The sequence below is a fragment of the Monodon monoceros genome, unplaced genomic scaffold (genome assembly GCF_005190385.1).
Source record: "Monodon monoceros isolate NGI ecotype Baffin Bay Population unplaced genomic scaffold, NGI_Narwhal_1 Super_Scaffold_16, whole genome shotgun sequence".
NCBI lineage: Eukaryota > Metazoa > Chordata > Mammalia > Artiodactyla > Monodontidae > Monodon > Monodon monoceros.
In genome coordinates, this window is record NW_021703772.1 from 94,638,251 (window position 1) to 94,664,271 (window position 26,021).

At 43.9% G+C, this 26,021-nt stretch overlaps 1 protein-coding gene across 12 annotated transcripts in view; it reads right to left on the reverse strand.

Annotated features, from left to right (window-relative positions):
• Positions 1-26,021, reverse strand: part of MGAT5 (alpha-1,6-mannosylglycoprotein 6-beta-N-acetylglucosaminyltransferase) — a 372,873-nt gene that overhangs the window by 99,669 nt on the left and 247,183 nt on the right. For all 12 annotated transcript variants that reach the window (XR_003794033.1, XR_003794037.1, XR_003794036.1 and 9 more), the window contains 2 exons: positions 21,358-21,491; positions 5,740-5,873 (listed from right to left, as the gene is read on the reverse strand). Coding sequence is in view for 2 of the 12 variants with exons in the window: in XM_029226053.1 (XP_029081886.1) it covers positions 5,740-5,873; positions 21,358-21,491 (268 nt within the window). In the remaining 10 variants the exon portion in view is untranslated. The remainder of the gene's footprint in view (positions 1-5,739; positions 5,874-21,357; positions 21,492-26,021) is intronic.

The following is a 26,021-nucleotide window of genomic DNA, read 5'->3' on the forward strand; positions in this document are numbered from 1 at the left end:
TCCTCCGCAGAACTGGCTGCGAGGCTGTTGCTGAGTTCCTCATCTGTGTGGTGAGCACCCGGGAGCAATGTTTTACCTGTTATACCAGTATTTGTCCAGGGCTCCTGCTGTGCACCTAAGTCACACATGCAGACTTTGCTTCCTGGCTTCTGAATCCTGCTCTAAGCATGGACTCACCGATGGGGGTGGGCGTGAGGGGCGCAGAACAGCTCCTCCAGCAAGTGGCAGCAGGGAGGCAAGTTTCCAAGAGGGGTGGTGGCCAGAGCCTTGACCCTGGTTCTGGATTTGTCATGCCGTGGGCTGCAGAACCTCGGCCAAGTCCCTCCATCTCCTTGAGTCGGTTTCTCCTCTAGAAAGCAGCATGGTGAAGGAGGTAACAGCTGCCCGTGCTTCCTCGGAAGGAATCATCATGCACCTCCCTAAATGATGGTTGTGAAAGGCCCAGAGAAGCGTAAACACCGCACTAATAAGGCCCTCTTTTACTATCAACGCGTTAGCTATCGAATAAGCAGTAGCGTTTGCTCACTGCCTACTACTAAGAGGTGCGAGGCCCAGGGCTGGGGCCTCTGTCTTTATAGTAACAGATTTTAGTAAAATCACACTTCATTTTCCATGGATTGCTTATCCATCGGCCTGAATTATACAGAACATAACCAAGAACCCCCAAAACAAGCTAAAAAGACCCCTGATGAGATCCAACAGGGACTGTTGGCCAAATGTGTCCTCCCAGAGAGATTTGGTTTACATGGGACATGATGTAATTCAGGGGTCAGCAAATTTTTCCTATAGAGGGCCAGATAATAAATATTTTAAGCTTTGATGGTCATACAGTGTCTATCACAACTATACGACTCTGACACTTTAGTGCAAAAGCAGCCATAGGTGATGGACAGGTGTGGCTATGTCCCAATAAAACTTTATTTACAAAGACATTTTTCACTCAGGGGCCAGAGTTTCAAAATTGGAATCTGAATATCTGGGCGCAGGCTTGTATTTGCCAGTTCCCTACAGGCTCTACCCTGCACATCCCCAATCTGGCATCCCCATCAATTCTCACTATGTTTCCAATCTGACCCCAATAATGATATTAATAATAGCAGCAAACATTTATTTAGACTTACTCAGTGCCAGGCCATTTTCTAAGCACTTTACACATATTATTGCATTTAATCACTACAGAAACCCTATTGCCATCATCCCCAGGAAAAATGAGGCCAAGTGAAGTTAAGCAATTTGCCCAAGATCAGGCAGGGGTGGCAAGAGGCAGGATTTGAACCCACATCTGTGTTCTTGACCACTACACCCTACTGCCCAGTAGGCACCAACTGTACAAACCAGGACGGCAGATGACCAGGAAGACACTGGGCCTCCCACCTCCTCTCAGAGTCCACTACTCACCACAGGTTTGCCCCACTCGAAGGGGCCAGGCACCAGAGACTAGCAGTAGCAATGTTTGCAAATGTACAGAAATGTGCTTAGTGGGAAGTGAGACTCGGGGGGTGACTGGAATCAGGCGCTATGAGGAGTAAAAAGTGACATAAGAGCTGGCAGCCTGACAGGAGGAGCAGGAAGGCCAAAGTAAAGAGGAAAAAGGGATTATTTATTCACTGATTGGCCAGCTACTCAGGGCCAAGCACTCTCCACAATCCCAAACATCCCAAGGCCTTGTGCTTTGATCAGCATCACCTGTGCATCACCTGGGTGCTTTCAAGAAATGCGGGATCTCAGCCCCGCCCCAGAAGGTCTAAATCAGAGCGGCTTCTAACAAGATCCCAGGTGATTCCTATGCACTATGAAGGCTGAGAAGCCCCGCTCTACATGGTACTTGTTACTGCTCCCATTTCCCAGGTCAGGCATCTAAGGCTCAAAGTGGTTAATTACTTCTCACACTGGTGAATTGCAGGCTAAGGAAGGAACCCCAGTTTGTGGTTCAGCAGCTATGCTTATTCCCTGGAGGGGCTCAAAGCAAGGCCTTCAGAACAGTTACTTTAGCGGCAGGTGTGTATCAAGAAGTAATAAGAACATCATGGTGGGCCCATAAGTATGTAAAATGCTGACCCACCATCAACAGAAGCGTCAGTTGTGCTCAGGATACTTTTTTTTAAAGAAACATGGAAATAAAGAATACAGTTAAGCAAGATTTCAATTACTTATAATTTCTACAATTTTCAAAATCCCTTATTTTTACAAAATTGCCTAATTTTTCACTCCCTGATGACTTAAGGTAACAGGATGTTGAAGGACTCTGAATCTGGCCACACTGGACAGACCTCTCTCCTTCTAGGCACATGTGTTAGCTGATACCAATGACCAGACTGCAGCAGGGTAGATAGGGAGAACCTAGAACTGTGGGCTATCGGGCTAAGAAAGAGATTTGTACTTGGAATCAGGCTGTATGCCGTCCCATTTGATGCTAAGCGTCTTGGGTAATGATGCTTCCTAAGTAGGCATCTTTGGGTTCTGGAATCAGACAGTAAGGTCCCCTCTTTCCCAGCCACCTCCCTACTATGTATTATAACATGAGGACAAGACCACAGGGTACCTCAGCCATGAAGTGGGGACCAGCGCGGGGAGTTGAAGAGTTAGCCCACTCCTCCTTAGCCTGTATATTTAACAGACTATTTCTTGATAGGCATCTGGAAGGCAGGGAAGACATATTTTAGAAGATACCCTTCATATGACTATAAGAGACAGAAACGACTCAGGATATTAGAAGGGAACAGAGTATGATAGACATGTATGATCTGGAAAAAGAAAGCTTCCAGAAACTCCAGCAACTACTCTCTCTCTCTCTCCAGGCTGCATGGGTGGTTTCTGTCTGTCTGCCTTCCTACGTGGCCCCTGCAAAGCACCCCACATTTCTCACGGTGGTACCTCTCCTCCCTATGGTTCTGCTGCACCATCCTCTCAACAACAGCCTCTCCCTTTCCAAATGAGTCCTGCTTCCTCATCACTGGACTCCTGGAAGGCTTTTGGGTCTCATCACACCTCTGGACACATCCTTTTGACTTCTGCACCCACAGCTCACTGCCCTTCTACTTTCCAATGTCAAGTGAAGAATCCCATTGATCTAGCTTGGCTTTCTGAGCCAGAATCACGGTAGCCAACCACCAATGTCCTGCTGCCTTGGGTCAGAGGACAACCCGCTGGGCCAATCGGCGAAAGGTGGAGGGGTCATGGGGTGGCATTCCCCAATCACGTGCCTCGGCAGGTGGGGAGGAAGTGGCGGAGGAGTGATAGCATAGCAGCTATCTTCAGAATTTCAGTGAGTCCTAGAACCTGAGGGTGAGGGAGGACCGCCCAAATCATCTGGTCCAAAGCTGTGCCAGCCCACATGCACCCGCTGCAATCCCAAACCTCCCAGGACTGACAGTACTGCTCCCCTTCCCAAGGACGTCTGGTTGGATGGGAGGAGAGAATGGGGCGAAAGGTTGGAAAAAAAATATACCAACCTTCCTGCCAGCTAAAGTCAGTGATGAACGTGACTGATTTCTATGCACTAGGTACTACGGGATGAGGAAGTTTTGAAGAAAATAACTAAACTCTCATATACTGTGCTGTGTTCCAAAGTCTGAGATGATGTCCTGAATTGATGTGAAAACTTTACAGTACTTTTCATCTTTTGGGGTCTTTCGCATCAAAGAATGCTGGGTAATAAAAATGTATTAAAATGGAAACAACACCCCAGATTTTTGGTATTCAAACAAATTCTAATGTAAACTCACCACTTACTCAGTCTTTGGTAATACTTGAGTGATGCACAGGATGGGGAAGGTCAGGTCACTTGTGGGGTTTTGGAGGGATTTCCAACCCTAAACCACTCGGGCCAACATGGTTAATACTTTTGGGATTCTGACTGGCATCAAGAAAATCATCCTTTTACTGGTAGTATTACTTTGTCCAAAAGAAGGTGGCCAAAAAGCCTTCAGAACCAATTTATTGTTTTATTTTTCTAGGGAAACTGAAAAGGCTGCCAGAAGCACCTAGGAAGAAGCTGCACTTGGGTCACAAACAGAAGTGTATAATTTCAAGGTCAAGTCCACGTGGACATGCAAACTAGTGTTTTTGAACAGGTACAGGAGGAAGAAGGGAGTTACAATTTTTTTTTAAGAGCCCCAGTCTTCCTCAAACCAGTGCCATGATCCATTCTCTTTACAACGGAGCTGAGAACGAGGACATCCAATGTGCCCTTTTCAACCCAAGTTCACCTGAATGTCAGCTGAAAATGCTCTGTTCACACAGGGCTGATTCTGACACAAAGGAAGCAAAGATATCAATTCATGGGAACATCTGAAATAACCACTTATAATCTCAACTGATTTTATTCTACTTGAGAAGAGAAAATATGGAATAATATATTAGGAAAGAAATCTGATTAACCAGCCCTAGTTTCTCAGGCTTGGCACTACTGATATTCTCTGCAAGATAATTCTCTGCTGTGGGGCTGGCCTGTGCACTGTTAGATGTTTAGCAGCATCCCTGACCTCTACCCAGTAGATGCCAGGGTCCCTACCCTCGATCATGACAGCCAGAATTGTCCCTAGACACTGCCAGATGTCCCCTGGCGGGTAAAACTGTCCCCAGTGGAGAACCACTGTACTGAGACAGGATTCTAGCTCTTTACAGCAAAGACGGTTATCTGGAAATAAATCAGCTTCCTCGAAAATAAATCAGTTTCCCTGCAAATAGGCTGATGTGTTGCCCCTTCCACATAGTTAGCATTTTAGAACTGCAAAGGGGGTGGCAATGTTTTCCCTTTTCTGAACACGGGGTCAGCAAACCAAGAACAGGGAATCCTTCACCTGCACATCATGTGTGCTCTCTCAGTGATCAGATTTCTAACTTCCTAAGTAAGGGAGACAGGGTAACAGGAGAGCACAGTTCCTGAGCATTCCAGAAAGTGATTAACTTTTATGTTTAGGAAAAGGCACGTTTTCGAAGTCCTGGAGACTGTTCCATCTTGTACAAATACGTCCTCCGAAATACTGCAAAATTTGCATACTAAGGCGGACTTTCCTTATAAAATGACTTGCATGCCATGTAAACAGGTCAGGCCCCAATCCGGTTCCTCTTCTCTCATACCTTCCCCAGATGGGGCCTGGAAATAAATAACCCAGGAGGACCAAGGGGCCCTCCAGGGCCCAGCAGTCCAGTGTTCTTGGAAAACCTGGCTCAGCCTGTGACCAAGAATGTTGTTTCAACCAAGAGGTCCCCATGTAAACTGCCTGTGGTCAACCCAGGCAGGCATCTCCCTTTCCCATGTAGTGGAGTACTGACCACAGTACTGACCACAGACAAGAGGATGCAAGGGCCACTGCCCTCCCCAGGCAAAGGGAGCTGCCTCCCTTTACAAATCATTTCACAGCGGGCAGAGGAAATCAGTCACTTGGCAAAGGGTCTCCTTGTGCAATGCTTTGCTCCAGAAAGGTATCCAGCCCCTGTGAGGCCCCGGCTTCTGGAAGCAAGCAGAGGATGGGAAAGGAGCCGGAATGCATCACTTCCAAAATGCAAAGAGTGAGGGGCACTGCTGTGCAGCCACCGCACAGGTGAACGGGTACATACAGCCTTTATTAGACGCCCAGACGCCGATCAGCCCAAATCCCTGCATGTTCTTTTTTACTTCTAAGCAGACCCTGTCAAGCCGTGGGCACTTGGCTTGATTACTCCCTGGATCAAAGTTAAATTAAATTACGCAACAAGCTTCTTTTCAGAGCAAGAGGCACGCACAGACTGACTCACCTTCCAGAAGCTATCCACTTTGCCGTACACAAGGGACTGGTTCTGCCTCTTGATTTCGTTAATGTGGTGGATATCGCTGGAGTTCAGGTGCTGCTCGACCACGAACCCCAGGAAGCTGTTGTCTGGGGTGTGAGCTGGTGTGGAAAGGATGGGACAGGGCAGTTAGGATTCAATCAGCAAGAAGGAACACCAACGATTACAAATGTCATGTAAGCTGTCTCAAACATATTTAAAGGTTTTCACTTCACCCTGTTCTCTTACCTGGGAGGAGCGAGGGGTGGCCTGCTCCCACCCAGCCCCAGCTCAACCTTCACGGAGAACAATCCTCTCCAGGATGGATTAACCCAAGCCCAACCCTGCTTTTTTCAGTGGAAAGTCCATCTGTTTAAAATCCATTCAGCTGGGTTCTCCCCTCCTTCCTGTTTCCTCAGCCCAAGGCTACTATCTCCCTCGTCCAGGTTTTACCAACTAGTGGCCAGAAATCTGTAGGGAGCAGGGCTGAATCCATGGTCCTCAATAGGGTCAGTGGACCTTGCTGCTCTCATCTACTCCAGCTGTGTGTTCACCATCCAGTAGGGCACAAGGGGATTTGGGGGGCAAAACCAAGCAACATCACCCCAACCCTGCACCTCCTCCAAGAATCACTCACTAATGACAGATGTAATTCTGGGGCTGTGTACTGAACGGATGGATGGGACGAAGACAGAATAAAAGGTGAAGCTCAAGGGGAGGGGAACCCCCCCCAAAAGCCAACCACCCTAAGGAACCGTCTAGTCTCCAGGGTACACGACTCTGGAAGAGAAGAGGCATTTTCCTTTGGATCGCTCCTTGTTTGAGTTCTAAACTTCTCTATTTTAACAGTCCACCAAGGGAGAAAGCAAGCCCATACCCTTCTCAAACATTTGTCTCTTGTGCCTATAATTTTAAAAAGGAATTTCACCAGAAAGCCACAATCAGAAAATGAGTCTCTCTCGAGGAAACACAGACCCTCCTCTCCTATCCAGTCATCTGACCAGAGAAATCTGCTTTGCAGGAGATGACCAAGCCTGCAGAGGCCTCACAATATGAAATGAAGCAACTGCTCGGCTTGACTCTGACCTTAATAGAACGACTAAAAATAACTTAAGTGGAGAGAGACTGGATATTCAGTAAAGTCCGCACAGTGCTGCCCGTGCCCTGTTCATTCACCGGTGGGTGGTCGACAATGGACAACCGGAGGAAGCTTGTTCCTGTGTCTTGTTTTGGTTTTCGGAGGACTCTCCCAGGTGGGAAGCAGGGACAGAAGCCCTTAAAGATGCTCTAGGGATCTGAAGGCCCGGGCCCCACTCATGCACCCGCAGGAAGATGAACCAGGAAGCCGGGTGGAGAGCCGTGAGCTGTGGACGTGAAGGAGATGCCTAAATACTCGTGATCACCATCCCGTCTCCCAGGCTGCTGCCTAATGGGGGTGACAGATGAGGAGATAATAGGGTTGTGTCTGCAGAGTTGTGTGTGGTCTGGCCAATCTGTTATTGCGTTTCAGAGTTTTTGAACAAGTGCCCAGAGGCAATGGCTATGGCTGCAGTTGGCTGGAAAGTAAATTACTGAATAAGTTCTACTGCCAACAAGAGGCAATGGTTTGCTTTCATTTCCTCCTTTCGGAGGAGATGGCAGGAAGGGGGTTTGAAGGGGTCTGGGGGAGGGGAAGAGAGTCTGCATGCATCTGAAATGTCGATAAGGCAGCTCAAGAAATCTCTTTTTAAAACTTATGGTTCGTCATAGAAATTCTGAAATAGAATCAGACACTTTAAACGCTGAAATCGTGGTTTTATCTTCAGAAAATTTATGTGGTGACTAAAGCTCCATGCTTTATATACTCATTTCTGCAGTTCAGTTATCTAGTCTCTAGGTGGGCCTGTCTTAAAAAAGGAAATAATCTAGTATCTAAAACACTTAACAGGTTGGAAAAATACATCATATACTAAGGTATGTTCAAAAATAAAATGATCATCAAGACCCAAAAAAGAAAAAAAAAACTCCTATCTGTTTATATTTTTGTGTCAAAGGTTCCCCACAGCTTGAACAATGAGAGCGAGAGGCAGTAAATAATCTACTCAAAAAACTTGTGGGGTGGGACTTCCCTGGTGGTCCAGTGGCTAAGACTCTGCACTCCCAATGCAGGGGGCCTGGGTTCGATCCCTGGTGAGGGAAACAGATTCCGCACGCTGCAACTAAGACCCTGCGTGGAAGGAAGGAAGGAAGGAAGGAGGGAGGGAAGGAGGGAGGGAAGGAGGGAGGGAAGGAGGGAAGGAGGGAAGGAGGGAAGGAGGGAAGGAGGGAAGGAGGGAAGGAGGGAGGGAAAGAGGGAGGCAGGGAGGGAGGGAGGGAGAGAGAGAAGGAGAGATAGTGATTTATGTATGTCGGATATCGAGAGGATGAGGAGAGAGAGATAGAGGGAGGGACTGAGTACCATTTATTTAATCTTAGGCAGTTATGGACTGATGCATGGATGTAGGTCTTATGGGAGGGGGAAGGTTGGGGTCTTTTGGGGTGACTGCAGGAGTGATTGATTTATTCATTTAGTATTGAAGTAGGGAGGGAGGCAGGGAGGGAGGGAGGGAGGCAGGGAGGGAGGCAGGGAGGGAGGGAGGGAGGGAGGGAGGGATAAATAAATAAAAAACTTGTGGGGAATGGTGAGGTTTTACCATTTTATGAGTATCATTTGGTACTAAATTGACTATTTGGACACTGTATGAGGAATAAATTACACATACAAGCTCTCCTCTAAGTTTTCATCTACACACCTTATTTCAACTCCTCTCTCTCGTCTGCAGTATTAAACTTGGGGATCGACAACCTGCAGGACCAGTTTAAGAAGCTCAGGTGCGACTTAAGTTAAAAATAGAGGTAGCACCTAGAAACGCACTGCCACGTTTCAAGAGCAGCAGGCAGACCAGCCATGTCTCTTCCCAGGCCACACAGGACCCACAGGACCCTGACTGTCTATAACATGAGGGGATGCTCAGTTGAGACTCGTCCAGCAGGTGATTCGCAAGTACCCACAGAGCAGGCGTGTATTGCTTCCAAGGAGCCGGCCAGCAGCTGGGTGCCTTCCTGGTGTCATCCCCATCACGAGCCCTGGTCTGAACACAAGTCTTCCTAAAGTTGCTTATAATAAACCAAAAGCCGAAAGTACAGGCTGATGGATCTGAAAGGACCTTTCTGTGGAGATCTACCCTCAGGCCAAGCTTTGTCTTTTGCTTTGCCTTCAGATGGGAACACAGACTTCAGCTGTGGGAACGGTATTCAAAGGGAAGGTATTTACATTTCAAGGTAAATCAAAGAAATCCCATCATAAATGAGACACAGGAAATCTTGTACTTTTGGAAATCACTCCAACCCAGGCGGTAAACAAATGTGATTTTTTTTTAAATAACTGACAATCTGAGTGCCTTATAGTGACCATTTCATTATATCTTCATGACAACCTTATAAAATGTTTGTACAGATGAGAAAAGAGAGAGTTACTTAAACTACCCAAGTTGACACGCCAGGAAATGGCAATGTTGGGATTCAGAGCCAGACCAGCTGTTTCCAGAGCCCAAGCTCCTTAAAACACTTTAATATACAGCTTCAGAGTCCAGATATTTTATTTTCTGGACTCTGTGAACCAGAGTGGTAAACATGCTTTGAGGAGAATAATATTGTAAGGTAAACCAAAATACACATAAAGGACTACTTTAAAAATATATACATATATATATATATATATATATATATATAGAGAGAGAGAGAGAGAGAGAGAGAGAGAGAGAGAGAGAGAGGGGGAGGGAGGCAGGGGGAGGGAGAGGGGGGGGGGGGGGGGAGGGGGGAGAGACTTTCCTCAGCTTGAGCTACTTATATGTATGTGGAAGCAAGCTGATTTTTTCTACGTGGTACAAACTGGAAGGGATTTCCTCAACATTAGTAATGATCTTTAAAGAATTTTAGGACATTTTTTTCTTATTAAGAAAAGCATTATTTTAAGTACTTGGAAAGCACCTATTCACAAATGATTACAAACCAAATCAGGTTGGTGAGTTTCCTGAGCGGACTCCTGCAATGACTTCTTTGAAGAATTACTGTTAGTTTAGATGGAATAGTTCATTCAGTGACAAACGTTTTAGAGCACTCTTTCTATGAACCACATTTATATGCTAGGTATTGAGGAACTACAACATAAAGATGAGTTTCTACCTTCATGGAGCTTACCAACTACTTAGTAAGTTAGGTATACACTATATCTACCAAGCAGTTATAACGTCCTCGTTTGAAATGTAATTCACAACTTTTATTAAGTCAAACTGAACCTTCTTTCAACAGCATAAATTCTCCTAGGTCTGATTTTTCAACCAGTCAGTTCTAAACATCTCTTAAGAAGTACAAAATTCCTTCTAGCAGATGTCTGCCAGCCCTGCAGTGTTGGGGACCCCCATGCCACCTAGTCACCAAGGGCCAGCTGGGCTCCCTCTGCAGCCTCACAGCCATCCAATTCACCAAGTCCAGGGGATGTCAGCTTCTCAGAAGCCATCTCCTCCTCCTCTCCTGTTCACCTTTTCTAGTTCTGACCTCACCAAATCTTGTCAAAACTTCAATAGATAAGTTTTTCTTTAAATAGAAACGGTTTTCCTGGTTATAATAGAAACACATCCTCAGTGAATAACTTTTTTTCAGATGATAAAGACAGTATAAGGAAAGAATGATGTCACCCATCATTTTACCACCTAGAAATAACCACTATTAGGCTCCTTTTTTCTAGACTCATGGATCCTTTTTAATCCTCAAACCAAAGTTGGGTCTTACAAAATTGGATCTTTTGTGAATTTCTTTTTTCTCTGACAGCAAGTGCTACAGGTATCTTTCTGGGGTAATAACCATACTCATCACTGCTTGTTTCAGCAGCACAATACCTCAGCGCCTAGACTGAGGATGGAATTGCCCATGGTTCCGTTCTGCCAGCATCACTTAGTGGAACCAACTGCACTTCCCACACCAGCCATGCAATTCTGTTCCATTCGGGTGGCTTGAACTAGTGCCAGTCTTGACCCCTTACCTCCCCCACTCCCCATGCCTCCAAGGATGGGCACATGATCCACAGGACTGGACTCGACCAAGGCTCACTTGAAAGATGGGTTTACCATCCAAGTCCCGCCTATCACATTGCTCCATGATGAGCGCGCTGCTTTTGGAGTCAACATCTTGCTGCTACGGTTACTAAGCTGGCAGGGTAGAAGTCTAGAGCTGCAAATGTTATCTCTGTGCCCATGTGAGGAGAGCCTGCCTGAGAATGATGCTAATCCAGAGACATGCAAAGCCGAGATAGGGAGAGGGTAAAGAGATCCTCCAAGCCCTGAATCCAGCTCTGCCTTAAGCCGGTTTTAACAATTCCCAGTGACAAGAGCCAACAAACCCTTGTGACCAAGCCAGTTCGACTGAAATCCTGTCTAATACACCCTACCACTTTAGGATGTTTCCAATTCTTGGCTATCTAAATCAACGACTATCGAATATCACTGCACCCGCATAAACTCTGCAGTGGATTTCCGAGTAGTCTCCACACCTCCAGCCTTGCCCCTTCGTCCCGTTCTCACTGCCTCCTAACTCCAATCCATCCTTTGTGTTGCCTGACAAGGTATTCTTTGAAACAAATATGTGACTATGGCAGTTTCCTGCGGAAAAGCTTCACTTCCCTCAGGGGGAAGCAGCACCCAAGTACACCTGTCATTCCAGGTCGCCCTTCCACAGATATCTCTTCTTCATGACCTACCCGGGGTTTTTAATGCCATGTTTTTCCATCTTATCTCATGCTGGCATGTGTCTGGCATGTCTATCACTTCCTCCTGCCTTTAAGTCTCAGCTCTCATCGCCTCCTAGTTGAAGGGTTCCCTGACTCCCTAAGACTGAGGTGAGTACCCTTCTTCTGCTCTCTTAGACCACGAAGAGTTAGAGTCCTTATCACACATCACTGTCTCCACTTATGCTCCTTGAGGACTGAGCCATGTTTTATGTGCCTCTGACTTCCAGGAGCCCAGAGCATAGTAGGAACGGAGGAAATATCTTTTGAATGAACGACTGATTAAGTCAATGATGAACGCTTCATTACCTGGTGTGACTGACTATGTAGGCAGAGCTCTATTACTAGGCAGCAGAGGTCACGCCTGAATTACTTCCAGCATCATGTTCTTTGCACACAAGCTCCCAAACCAAAGCCCATTCTTCTCAGGAGTCATCATTAGCTAAGGAAGCTCACCACTCTACCCTAGAACCTAGCTCAAGGCCTAGTATAGTACAGATGTCCAATAAATATTTATTAAATAGATAAATGAACATATCTTTTTATCTAGGTCCCAAAGTAGATTTGGGAAGAAGGGAAACAAATCAGTGATCTAGGCTTTTAAAATTCTAACATCACAGGTTTCTCAGTATCATCATTCATTCCACATTCGGCACATTTACTGAGCACTTACTATGAGCCAGGCAACAACTTAGGAGTTAAGGATATACCAGTGAACAAGATAAGCATGGATGAAGCTCCCCTCATGGAGCTTATATTCAGCCAGGGAGGAAGACAGTAAACAATTAAATAAAATAATTTAGTTTTGTACATAAAAAAAATAAATAAACACAATTTGGTGACCAATATTGAACTCTCGTTAATGATGTCATGCTGAAACATCTAAGGGTTAAGTGTTCTTTTATGCATAAAAGGAAAAAAAAATTGGATTGACGGATGGAGAGAAGATAGACATATAGATGGATAGGTCATAGAATAAAGCAAACTGTTAACTGTGGAGTCTAGGCTTTGGGTTTCTATTTTACATTTCTTTCCATTTTTGTATATTTCAAAAATTTCATAACAAAACAGGGAAGAATACTGGCTGCTGTCACTCATGGCACTCACAATTTTGATGCTGACTCTGGTGATGATGAAACCTACATGACAGAAAAAAACTCTACTGGAAAATAGCTACATCACACAAGTAGCCATCTGATTTTAAAACGTGCACATAGTGATGCTTTGCTTCAAATTTCATCAAACTTGATTTTGTTTCCCAAATGGTAGTGATGCTAGGCTCTTTGAGAGACAGGAGGCTGGGATACAGGCTAGGGAAACTATTATGTACAGTTGAGTTGAAAAGATGAGCATCTGAATTGTTGACAGAAGGCACACCAGAGTAAATTTTTCAAGTGTCAAAAAGCAATTTAGGAGGGAATGGACCCCTTAGAAGAACATTTCTCCTGGAGGCTGAGTCTCAGACTGAAGGAATTACAAGGCTGATCCTGTTACTCACTGGTCAGCACAGATGTAAAAGGCAAGAGCCCTCCCGGTCCAAGTGAAAGGCCAAAAACGCTGTTTGAATCAAAAATAGCTCCTTTGCTTGTCAGGCCCTGAAAATAAAGTCGTACACGGAAGCCATGGATCCTCAGCTGAAGCCAACATGTTTGTCACTTGCATGAAAGGGAACTGGCTTGTTTCTAGAATTCCTGTTTCGTCAGGCAAAATTTTTGGTCTACAAGCCACTATTCCCATCTGATCATGCAAATAAACATGGATGCAAACCCCAAGTCCTTGGAGAAACTCAAAGAGTTAGAATGTCAATGACAACGACCACCAGTATGATTTGAACAACTCTTGAAAACCCAACCATGTGAATCATTTCTGTGGGAAGACAAGGGAGAGTAACATGAGTTCACTGGCTTCAAGAAGCTTCTGTACTCTTTAGATTTTTTTTTAATTGAAGTATAGTTAATTTATAATGTTGTGTTAATTTCTGCTGTACAGCCAAGTGATTCAGTTTATACACACGTGCACGCACACACACACACTTTTTTTTTTTTTTTTTTTTTGCGGTACACAGGCCTCTCCCGTTGCGGAGCACAGGCTCTGGACGCACAGGCTCAGCGGCCATGGCTCACGGGCTGAGCCGCTCCGCAGCATGTGGGATCCTCCCAGACCAAGGCACGAGCCCGTGTCCCCTGCATCGGCAGGTGGACTCCCAACCACTGCGCCACCAAGGAAGCCCCCCATTTTTTTTAATATTCTTTTCCATTATGGTTTATCACAGGATATTGAATATAGTTCCCTGTGCTACAGTGTAATCTTAGATTTGTACATTCCTTACCCTTCCCTACATTGTTACATGGACTAAAAATAGAACAGGCATTATCGTTCAATTTAATTTAATTCAATCGATAAGTATTTTCTGAATGCCTACTATGTGCCAGATATTCTGCAAGGTATTGGAGTCTCAGCAATGAACAACACAGACAAAACTCCTACTAATACTATCCTCAGATTCCAGCAGAGAAAAAAAGAAAATAAACAAAAGTCCGTGAAGCATAAATGCTAAGTGATGATACAGTTATAGAGGAAAAGAAAGCAGGGAAGCGGTATAAGAAGTTGGGGGAGAAAGGAGTTGCATTTAAAAAAGGTAGGGGTGTCAGGGTTAGTCTCACTGAAGTGACATTTGAGTTAAAGATCTGAAGGAGGGGATATGGAAGTCTAAGGGAACAATGTCCTGGAGGATGGAACAACCAACGCAAAGGTCCTCGGGTAGGAGTGTGCCTGGCCCATCCAAACAACAGTAAGGAGGCTAGAGAGTAGTGAGCAACAGGACACGTAGTAAGAGATGAGGCCGGGGTGGCGGGTAGCGGGGCCAGACCACTCCAGGCCTTGAGGCAACTGGGGTGACTCATCTTCCCCTACAGTGAGAGGCTACGTCATTGTGGGCACGGGAGTGTCATGATGTTACTTACATTTTCATTAACTCCATTCTGTGATTGGGTCTACTTTGTTCTTTATTCTTTTCTTTTTTTGGTGGTACGCGGGCCTCTCACTGCTGTGGCCTCTCCCGTTGTGGAGCACAGGCTCCGGACGCACAGGCTCAGTGGCGATGGCTCACGGGCCCAGCTGCTCCGCGGCACGTGGGATCTTCCCGGACCGGGGCACGAACCCGTGTCCCCTGCATCGGCAGGCAGACTCTCAACCACTGTGCCACCAGGGAAGCCCCTGTTCTTTCTTCTTAATTCAACCAATATTTATCACCAGTGATGTTACAACTTAAGGGACTGAGGACTCAGCAGTGATGATGCTCATGGAGATTGCAAAGTGGCATCTGGGCAGGCACACAGGTGTGGGGTGGGGGAGGGGAAAGGAGCAGAAGCCCGAGGCTCAGGGAGGGAAGGCTTTCTGGAGGACAGGACACCTCCCTGGAGGGTGAGCAGGGGGCACGGGGGGAGCGAGGGACACGGTTTCCAGACAAAGGAACAGCACACGCAATGGCCTGGCTGTCAGAGAGAACTTGGCACCCTGGGAGACCTAAAAGCCTACACAGGAGAAAGCGCCACATCAGAGGCCAGATGGTATAACAAATGCAAAGGGGTTGGAGGTGAAACAGGGAGGCTCTAATGCCTCCAGAATCCCCAATCTGTTCCTCACTCATCTCTATCACAGCTCCCAAATTTCTACATGTATCGAGAAACGCTGAGCATCTCCCAGCCCGGATTATAATTACACAATATGAGCCACCCAGAAGGCAAATTCTTAAAAGGACTAAAAAAATTACTTAAGTAAAAATAAACCAGTACAAACAGACTTTGCTTCGAAAATAGGACATGTTCTATTACAGTGATATGAACAGTGAGGTTGCTAAACAGACTAATAAGCGCTACGGAAACTTTTCAACGACAGGAGGTAAATGTAAGTCTGAGATGCAGCTTGCCTGAAACTAGGGATGGGGAATCTGGTAATCTCTGCTATTGCTACTTTCAGCCACAGTCTTCAGGGCAAGAGAGGAAAAAAGTCAATTAGATGAAGATGTTTTCCCACGACTGATGAAGTTGTGAAAGAGCGTGTCAGGCAGATAATTAGAACTATTCAAATACGGGATAACTCAAGGTGCAAGACACCAACTTCAGGGGTTTGTTTTCTCTTGTACATGGTACAGGCAGATGTCTTCTCTATTTGATTTTTCTGTGTGGGCAGATTCCTTTCATTCCTTTACTGGGGTATGATGCACCTTGTTTGGGACTGAGAAAAATAAGAGAATACCTTATTTTTTCTAAACTCCTTCAGGAGTTTAGAAAAAGCAGTACGCACAGCAGATAAAAGGCTGTTGATGGAAATAATGCCTAAATATAGGGTCAAGTTCCTGGCAAGCCCAGAAAAAGCAACAATTAATTCTCAACAAGAACTAGCAAAAGTACCCCAAATAAATACAAAGTCCACTTGACAGACTGTATAAAACAGCCTTGGAAACAATGGTTTTAAAAGTTGAACCTTGAAAATATTTTTTGATATAGTAAATGGAAAAAAAGCAGATATAAAATTTTAGTATGTGTGTTATAACTATGCAAAAATATATACCCCTGAAAAAGATAATAATGCTTACATTAGGATATGGGGGACTTTTTCCTTGGGGAGGCTTTCCTTGTTTTTATAATAGGGTTATTATTATTTTTTTAAATTTGATTGGAAAGATGGAAGTCATTTAAATAGAGACTTCAAGAGAAAAATAAAATTTTGCTATAAGGGTGATATGAAGGCGGCAAAGGTGGTGAGGAATCACGGTGGCACCTTCAGAGACCAGCAGACTGTCTAGTGAGGTTGGGGAGGCCAGGGGAGGGCCGTGGTAGGGGAGAGAAGGCAGGGGGCCCGAGAGCTACGCTATGGGCTTTGGAACTGACCCCACGGGCAAAGGGAAGGCACTGTGGTTTTTGAGGAGGAATAGCTTGGTCCATGCTGAGCTTTGCAGAGCTGGCTCTGGGGCAGGAGATGGGTCTCAGTGCCCAGCTCAGAAGCGACACTAGAGTATTGACAAAAGGGAAAAGGAACAAGAAGCCTGCCCTGACGGAGGAAGAACTGCACTTCTCAGCTCAGCTTCCCGGAAAAAAAGCGATCTTTGATCGCTCAAAGAGCTAGTTAAGTGTCCTTACTGTTGTCTGACCACTCGGTTGGTCCCTATAGAAGCTGCTTGGCAAGGTGCTGGGAACAGCCTATGCTGACACACAAAAATGCCCAAATGCAAACAGAATACACAGAGAGGCTAGTTCTAGTGAAATTCTGAGATTTGGGGCAAAACAGTGGAGAAAAAAAAAAGCCAGGCTTTTCAGCTTGTAGAAATTCTACCAACTTAGTGAGGAAATGAGTTAGAGGAGAAATACAAGCAGCCTTAAAGTGAGAAGTGCTCTCTGAATATTCAAGAGCATCGACCTGGTCAGGAGCATCCGTCTCACTTCCCTACCCCTAAACATGCTTCAGGAACAGTGTGGGTGCGTTCTTCTCTTTCCTTATCCTCCCTGCTGGGCCCTTTCTAGACAGCCTTCTCTACCCTCTCCCTGTACTGCACACCTGCCAGAACACTGGTAATCCCATAATAAGACAGCCGGACTTGACGACGACCTGATTCTACAAGTACAACACTACTTCTGCGGTCTCCAAACTTTCCCTTGTGCATCCCATCAAGAGAAAACAATCCAGGTACACCCACAGTGTATGTGCACATTATACATCAATTATGTAATGATTACTATCAGCCCGTCTATTAAGCACTAGTAAATCTGTTTCATTTTTTAAAAATTGACAAGACATAGGTACACTTTTGACACTTTCATCTTCTACCCAAAGGAATTGGTCTTCCCCTTCAGGCCATGAGAATAGTCACACTTACTGGAAGGAAGATTCTGTGGCAACGACCGAGTTAGACTGGACCCGGACTTAGCCACGAGGAAATTTTCCATCACCCTGTTACTTGATGGATTTTGACACCATTGATGGTCCCCACCTTGCTCTGCTGTCTCATTAGGAGTTGTAAAATGCTGATTTTCTAATTTTTCATTCCTTTTGCATTTATTAGCTGTGATTTCCCCATAATTAACAACGTTCTCTCATCACCTATTTGATTATCTTCAAATACAATTTGTCCTAGAAAGGCACGATCAAAGCTGGATTCTTTCCATCTATTTTTCAGAGTAATGAAGTCAGTGTCTTAGCAACTCGCAAAGGTGATCGATTGATTTTCTGGGTTTTTCTTGCTTGGACTATCATTCTGGATTCATGGATTATTTTCCATTGGTTTGATTCAAATCCACTGCAGTCATTATTTTTTTTGATGCTCAAACTACCCCAGCTTTGGCTCCTGTGTCCCTCTGACTCCACCCCAGGGGTCCTTCTTAGCTTCCTTGCTTCCACGTGACAGATGTCCCATCTTTAACAGTTCCTGCCCTAGACCTGGAGTCACCTATTTATCTTAGAAAGAGGATCCTTTAGTGGGAAAGGTACTTAGGAAATCCCAATCTGAGTGTTAAGGATACTCTCACTGCCACTGGATTGTCTTTACTTTTGATCCTTTTCAAAGTACAGAGTTAGGAAACATTTCCTTTTCAGAGAGAAAATATAAGTTCATAGTGATATTTCCTATTCAAGCTGAGTATTATACAATCTTTACTTAAATTCTTTATACACTCCCCTCTTCCTATATACCGCAAACTGTAGTTCCTACAGTATAACTGTAATAGTTTCAAATAACAATGTAAGTATTCCCCACTACAACTGTATGGTCCAAAGACTGTGCTTAAAATCACTTGAAATAATTATTTTATCTGTGTGAGAGATTAGTACCAACCTGATACAGGTTTCTTGTTTCATTTTTTGATCTCTTTTCAATCTTTAGTGAATTCTTTTTTCTTTTTAAATTATGTAAAACATTTCTATGGTTCCAAAGTCAAAATAAAGTACGTTAAGAGACATCTAGCACAGGGAACTATATTCAATATCCTGTAATAAACCATATGGGAAAGAATATAAAAAAGAATGTATCTGTAGGTATAACTGAATCACTTTGCTGTACAGCAGGAATTAACACAACATTGTAAATCAACTATACTTCAATTAAAAAAAGGAGACATTTATTTCCTATCCCTGTCCCTGCAAACCCTCCTCCAGTGGTAATCATTTTTATTAGCTTGCTATTCTTCCATTGTTTCTTTTGAAAACACAAGCACATTCATACATGTACACACACTTCCCTCCCACCATACCCTTCTTATATAGAAGGGAGTGACTCCACATACCTTCCTGCACTTCGGTTTTTACCACTTAATATATCCTAGACATCTCCCTCCAGAGACTGGAGTCTTCCCTCGGCCCTTTTGCACAGTTACACATGACTTCACTCTATCAATAGACCATATTATTCACTCAGTCCCCTATTAGGAACCTCTGGGTTATTGCCAGTCTTCTCCTAGTACAAATAGTACCACAATAAATGGCCTTGTACACACCGTACACATACCATGTCTGACCTTTGCTCACTTATCTTTGGGATGGATTCCTAGATATGACCTTGTCAAAGGAAGGATGCCTAGGAAGCTACGCTAGACAGTGACAAATCCCCTTGCACAGGGAAGTGCCAGCCGGGCTGCATTCCCACTGCCTTCCCTAAGTCTCACCATAGGAAGAGCTGCGTCAGCAAACTTTCAGACTTTTGCCAATCTGATATGCGGGACATGGGATCTTGGTGCAGTTTTAAAATGCATTTCTCTTATCATGAACGAGGTTAACATGTTTTCATATATTGGGGGCAGTACATTTCTTTTTTCTCCGAACTGCTTTTGCCCATTTCCTACTGGATTGTGGAATGTTTTCTTCTCAATTTTTAGAAGCTCTTTATACATTAGCGATATTAATCCTCTGTAACACAATTTGCTATGGTGTTATTTTTTTGTGTTGTTGATTTTGCCATACAGGTTTCTTTTTTTTTTTTTAGGCAGACAAATGTATCAGTTTTGCCCCCGCCCCACCCCCCTCCCCCGATTCCTGCTGAATTCTGAGTCAGTTAAGAAACTATCCCTTTCCCAGGTTAACAAGAATTAATCTATCTTTCCATCTTTAGTTATATTGTAAGCAATGAATTGATTTCAATTCAATCAACCAACACTGCTGAAATCCTCCATTCATGGAGAATGAAAATAAGTTCTTTTGGACTCTGAATTCCAACATTCTAAAAGAGAGCTTCTTTCTGGAAAAGCCTTCTATTTCTACGCCCCAGATATAGGGAAATACCATCCCACGGAGGGCATAGATATACCGTGTCATTTAAGTAGTGTTGGTCATTTTGGACACAACTAACATTTTATGTATGTGAAGTAACACACAAGCCACTTCTTAGGTTATTTTGTGTCACCTCATCGCAGCCCCTCAAAGTTACACAGCAGTGTCGATCCAAAGGTAACTCTAGCCATGTCTCACCATGCTGCCAGCCACCTGTCACCCACCATGCCCTATATTAGTTTGTCCCCTGAACTGTGCCCCCGTGACAGGCTATGATAGGATGACAGAGCTCCAGGAGCGGCAATAATAATGTCTACGATGCATACAGAACGCTCTCAAACACCGCTCTGAGCTAAAATGAACATTTAAACATGAGTCGATTTTTAAAATCACTTCCCCATCTGCCACAGACCTTCTTAATTCATCCTTCCTTCTCATACTTCACACCCAAGGACTAGTCCAATGTGTCCGCTGCTGCACTTAGTGAATCCCACGAAAGGTCACCTTCAGGTGGCTGCACGTGAGGGGGAAGGCTCAGTACATGGGGAAAAGGCACGGCAGAGGGCCCTGGGTTTTAAAGAAGGAAACAGATACGCAGCTCAGATCCTAATTCTAGGATGGAAATCTCTGGATTAAAATTATTCCGATAATTTAGGAAAATGGAAATCTGCACTCTGAGTGTCCAAATGGACGCTGTTTAACTCGGGGGAACTTTCATTCCCAGAACAGGAATTCACCTCAACAAGGGGAATCACCAAGGTCTATGGACTTAAACAATAAATTCATTTTTGTCATGAATACTACAGGATCCGGTATTTGGCTTCACAGTCCTCAGCTAATTATAAATGAAATGAAGCTACGGGCAGGTAGACTGATGGCAGCAACAAGAAATGGTGAATGTGGGAAAGGAACACAGAAAATTGCTGAAAGGCTACAGTTGGGGCCAGCGGGTTCATCAACTTTTAGCCTGTCCACTACATCACTTTACAAAATAATCACTGCTCGTGGCAACATGGACACCACGTGAGCAAGACAGGGTGAGATTTCATCCTAGGCTCAAAGTTTAAGAAGCCAGTAAGGTATGCAACAGTTTTAAATCGTTCTATTTTGAAAAGACTGACTTTTTTTTCTTTACAAAGGTTGATGCTTAAATAATGAAGATTTAATTACTTGGAAAATGTATGCACATGGAAGACCTCATTCCTCTTGAATCATCAAGTGGACCCTAAACAGTGTCTGTGTCGCATGAAGCATGTTTACTGCCCGCCGAAGTCCATCCAAAGTCCTTTCCCAGATGGTTTCCAGTGACACCTCATATTGAATATTTTTCTCCAGAACATTTCTAAGGTTTTTTACAAAATGTTCACATAGCCTTTCAATTCCGATTTTAAAAACAATCCAGTTATTCCCAAGAAAAAAGGTTCCACAGCACCCATTTCTACAGCTAAGGGCTCCGGGAATCACAGCTGAAAACACATGGTGGCCTCATTTCTTTTCCCATTTGTCTTTGGCGGCATTCTGGAAAGTAGAGGTGAGACACAACTACTCACGGAACATGGTGTAAAACTGCTGCGGGTTCAGGTTCCACTTGCCCCAGGGGGTCTTGTGGCCTTTCAACTGGGCATAGTTGGCATGGTTGAACTCTGGTTCGGTGCCGAATGAGTCCAGGACACGCAGCATGCACCTGAAAGATAAAAGACGCCATGGGTAAAACTACAACCCTGACCCCAAATTCAAAGAAACAAAAGCTCTACCCCCTCAGGGACCACCAAAGATGGACAAATCCTTTAAACTGAATGCCACTGGGCAGGAATTGAGAGGTTTTATACTAGCATGTCGACCAAACATCCCCACACGTGGCTTCTGAGCCAGAGCCATCACAAAGCTCATATAATCTGCTCTAGATGAGTTGACTAATCACAGAAGATGCTCCAATACCAGTGAAATAAAAAGCTCCCAACAGCTGGAACTGCAGACCGCCATGGTCACTGCTGTACCCCTAGCCTGGGCTGACCATACAGTGGTGCCTAATGGACAACTGTGGAAGAAATAAAGAACTACCATTTTTAGAGGTTACTATGTCCCTCCAAATTCATATGCTGAAATCCTAAGGAGGTGGTATTAGTAAATGGGCCTTTGGGAGGTGATACGGTCATGAGGGTGGAGCCCTCATAAATAGGAATAGTGTTTTTATAAAAGAAATTCCACAGAACTCCCTAGCGCCTTCCACCGTATGAAGATACAATGAGAAGTCTGCGACCTCACCTGACCATGCTGCCACCCTGATCTCAGACTTTCAGCCTCCCAAAATGTAAGCAATACATATCTGCTATTTATAAGCCCCCCAGGCTGTGATGATTTTGTACAGCAGCCTGGGCAGACTGAGACGGAGGTCTTATTCTGCTTAGAGCACATGGCATGTCCTGTCTCCTTCAACAACTATTCAAGATTTTCATCAACTAACTACAGTACATGATTTTAGGTAAAGCTTAGAATCTCACTTAATAGGCAGTGGTGATTTTTATGTACTTGATAGTAAGAGGGCATTACTGTTTTCTCCCAGAGCTCAAAAAGAAGTGAAACTGAAAATGTTTTGTTTGGCTATTCCACAAAAGCCTTAGCACAGCATCAATCAAACCTGGTCTATCGCCTGTTTTTGTATGGCCTTCTAGCTAAGAACGTTCTTTACATTTTTAAATGGTTAGAAAAAAAAGGGAGAATATTTTGTGATGTGAAAATTATACGGAATTCAACTTTCAGTGTTCAAAAATAAAGTTTTATTTGAACTAGCCAAACCTATTTGTTTCTGTACGTCTGTGACTGATTTCACACAGTAGCAGTAGACTTGGTAGCTGCAACAGAGACCACATCGTCAAGCAAAGCCTAAAATATTTACTATCTGGCTCTTTACAGAAAAAGCCTCCTGACCACTGTTTTGGAGTGCATAAAGAATGACCAATCGGAAGAAAGGAATCAATACTAAAACAGAATTTATTGATTTTGGTTACATTTATTTCATCACTGATTCTCAAAACACTGATGTAAATTTAACTCATGACTGGCCAATGAAAAAGCACTATTTTCTGCTGTTATGTATCAGTAATAATTCTGAATGGCTCTTACTGGACCAATAAGCATAAAAGTAAATGAAGATAGAGCCCACATTTTAGAATCAGATGACGGCAATGACTTTTAAGCATCTGATTCACTTTCTTTCTTCCTTTCCCCACTGGGAGGAAGTCCATCTTCCAATTATTTTTACATCAATGCATATTGCAGAAAAAAAGAATGCAAACGCCAGATAGGATTTTCCAGGAAGAGCAACAGTAAACTGTCATTTTAGTGTGATGATTTTCACATCAGAGCTCAGCACTATTTGTCTAGACAAGGAAGAAAGGAAAGAGGGGAGGCAAGGTGGAAGGAGCGCGGGCCAGGACCACAAAGTTAAATACAAACCAACCCCAGAAACAGTGTCCTTCTTCTGGATTCCCATGTGGCTCTCAAGGAACATTCGATCCTCACAGTGACTAGATATATATGTATAAATAACTGAATCGCTTTGCTGTACACCTGAAACTAACACAACACTGCAAAACAACTATACTTCAATTAAAAAAAAAAGAAAGAAAACAGCTGGGATGATGGTGGCAACGCTGCCAAGGTCACTACGGGAGAGGGGCGGAGGGGCTGGAGGGACTCACACTGACAACTGGGGCTGGGGAAGGTTCGGCTCCCTCAAGAGGGACAGAGCTGGGATTCAAAGGTGAGAGCGCCCTGAGCAGGCACAGCAGGGAGAAACAGGCCACCGTCATCAGAGAAACCTTTGCCTTGAAGGCTCTGGCTACCTCCACTTGTTTGTAATTGACTGACTGTCTCTAACTTGTGACTCTATATTTACCTTGGAGTTTTAGTGGTGTTATTTTAAATGTGGATAACTAAAACAAACCCTGATGAGTAAAGATGCCTGGCAGGAGCCTAACTCCTGAAATCTTGGACTTTTATTACATGGGGCCTATATGTACGCTACGTGAGGCTGGCTTCTACTCAAACGGAAGGCTACAGAATGAATGATGGGATGCGTGAGATACTTATAACTCTACATGCTTATACTTGCAGCTTTGGTTTGGGAGTTGTCTGTTTTTTTTTTAGCTTATCTGGGTTTGTCTTATAAACCCAAGGCAGGAGACTGATCTCTGTCTAGGACAGAGGAGGCTGAACAATTATAGTCTTCCCTCTTCAATCACTTTCTACACCTGTGTGTTTTGGAATTGGGTGTGTGCCGGTAGTATTGATGCTGTTCCTCTAATGTCTTCTGTGTGTCTGGAGCATCAAGAACAGACTGATGACTTAAAAAGATATTTGCCTCGCTGCCCGAGGCAGCTGGCCTCCTAACAGGACTGGCTGCAGCAATGCCAAAGGATTTCTGGAACATTCTCTCTGCACTAAGTCACACTATTACGAGATGGATGCTCACAACCTCCTTGCCAGGACCTACTTCCTAATTTGGAGTTTGATGCAAAACATGGTATATCTTGGACTATTTGCATCGCACTTTCCTGTGTGTTGTCCATGCTCAGCAAAGGCCTCACATGAAGCAAAATGGATATGAGTTTTGCAGTACCTAGCAGAATACTAGTCGCATTTAGGTATTTAATAAATGTTTCATCGAATGTCCTGGGTCCCTATATAAGTTGGACAGAATTTATAAATATTTTCCCAAGATCAACAGGAATCATAGATTTGCTCCTAAATAAAACAACCAACTGATAACTTTACATTTAATAGAATTCTTATCATCTTCCATCACCCAAGATGAATACAGAGAGCGCTGACAATTTCTAATCTTTAAAAGGGAAAGAAATGGGCAAGAAACTTTCTAGAGGACCTGCTTGGCCTTTGGATGAGATCTTAGCTGCATGAGACCACAAAGACGGCAGCACTGAAGTCCTAACAGACCTCCTGCCAGCAAATATCACTAACACAGATGATTTATTAAAGAAAGGAGGGATAAAACACTCTTCCATAAAATCCCCTCAGAGAAAATATGCCTTTTCATCCAACAAGAACCAAATACCAATCAATGGTGACCATTTTAATAATAAAATCATCCTTTTTAATTGACCTAAACGCTACCACTGAGAATATATTTCCACCCAAACAGCCCTGCTTAATCATGAGAATATGTAAGTCTAGGGACGCTCAGTTCCTTTTGCACATTTATCAGATGGCGGTCAGTCACAAAACGCCAGAGAAAAACAGCTCTTTCTTTTTTTCAATGCTGTAGCTAAAAAGAAAAAAAAAGTTTATTTACAAGGTCTATTAGCAACAAGAAATATGGCTACTCCCACAGAGCGGAGAACATTTATGGTGGCCCATGATTCATGAAGATTTCAAAAAAGCAACAAACCAAAAAACAGGGAAAACCTGATGCAGAAGGTAGGGTGCTATCCTGGACCAAACCCAGATTTTTATCTTGCTTTTTTATGAAACTGCAGGCACACCTCATTTTATTGTGCTTCACGCTTTTGCACTTCGCAGATACTACACTTTTTACGAATTAAAGGTTTGTGGCAACCCTGCATTATCAGAGGTTGGTTAGCATTTTTTAGCAACAAAGTATATAAACTTTTTTTTCCCTTTCCAGTTTTATACTGAAATATAATTGACACACAGCACAGAATATGTTTCAGGTGTACAGCATAATGATTTGATTTATATACAACATGGAATGACTACCACAAGTTTAGTGAACAACCATCATCGTAGAGATACAAAATAAAATTTTTTTTCCTTGTGATAAGAGCTTTTGGGTTGTACTTACTTATCTTAGAGCTGCAAGTTTATACCTTTTGACTACCACTCCCCCAACTCCCCCTCCCCCCGCTCCCTGCCTCTGGTAACCACAAATCTGATCTCTTTGTCCATGACTTTGTCTTTGTTTTCGAAGTATAATTGACCTATAGCACTATGCCAGTTCCTGGTGTGTAGTATAATGATTCCGTATTTCTGTACATTACAAAACGATCACCATGATAAGTCTAGTTACCATCTGTCACCACACAAAGATATTACAATATTATTGATTATATTCTCACACTGTGCATTTCATACCTGTGAAAGGATTTTTAAAATTAAGGTATGTACTTTGGGGTACGTGTCCTTTATACAATGGAATATTACTCAGCCATAAAAAGGAACAAAACTGGGTCATTTG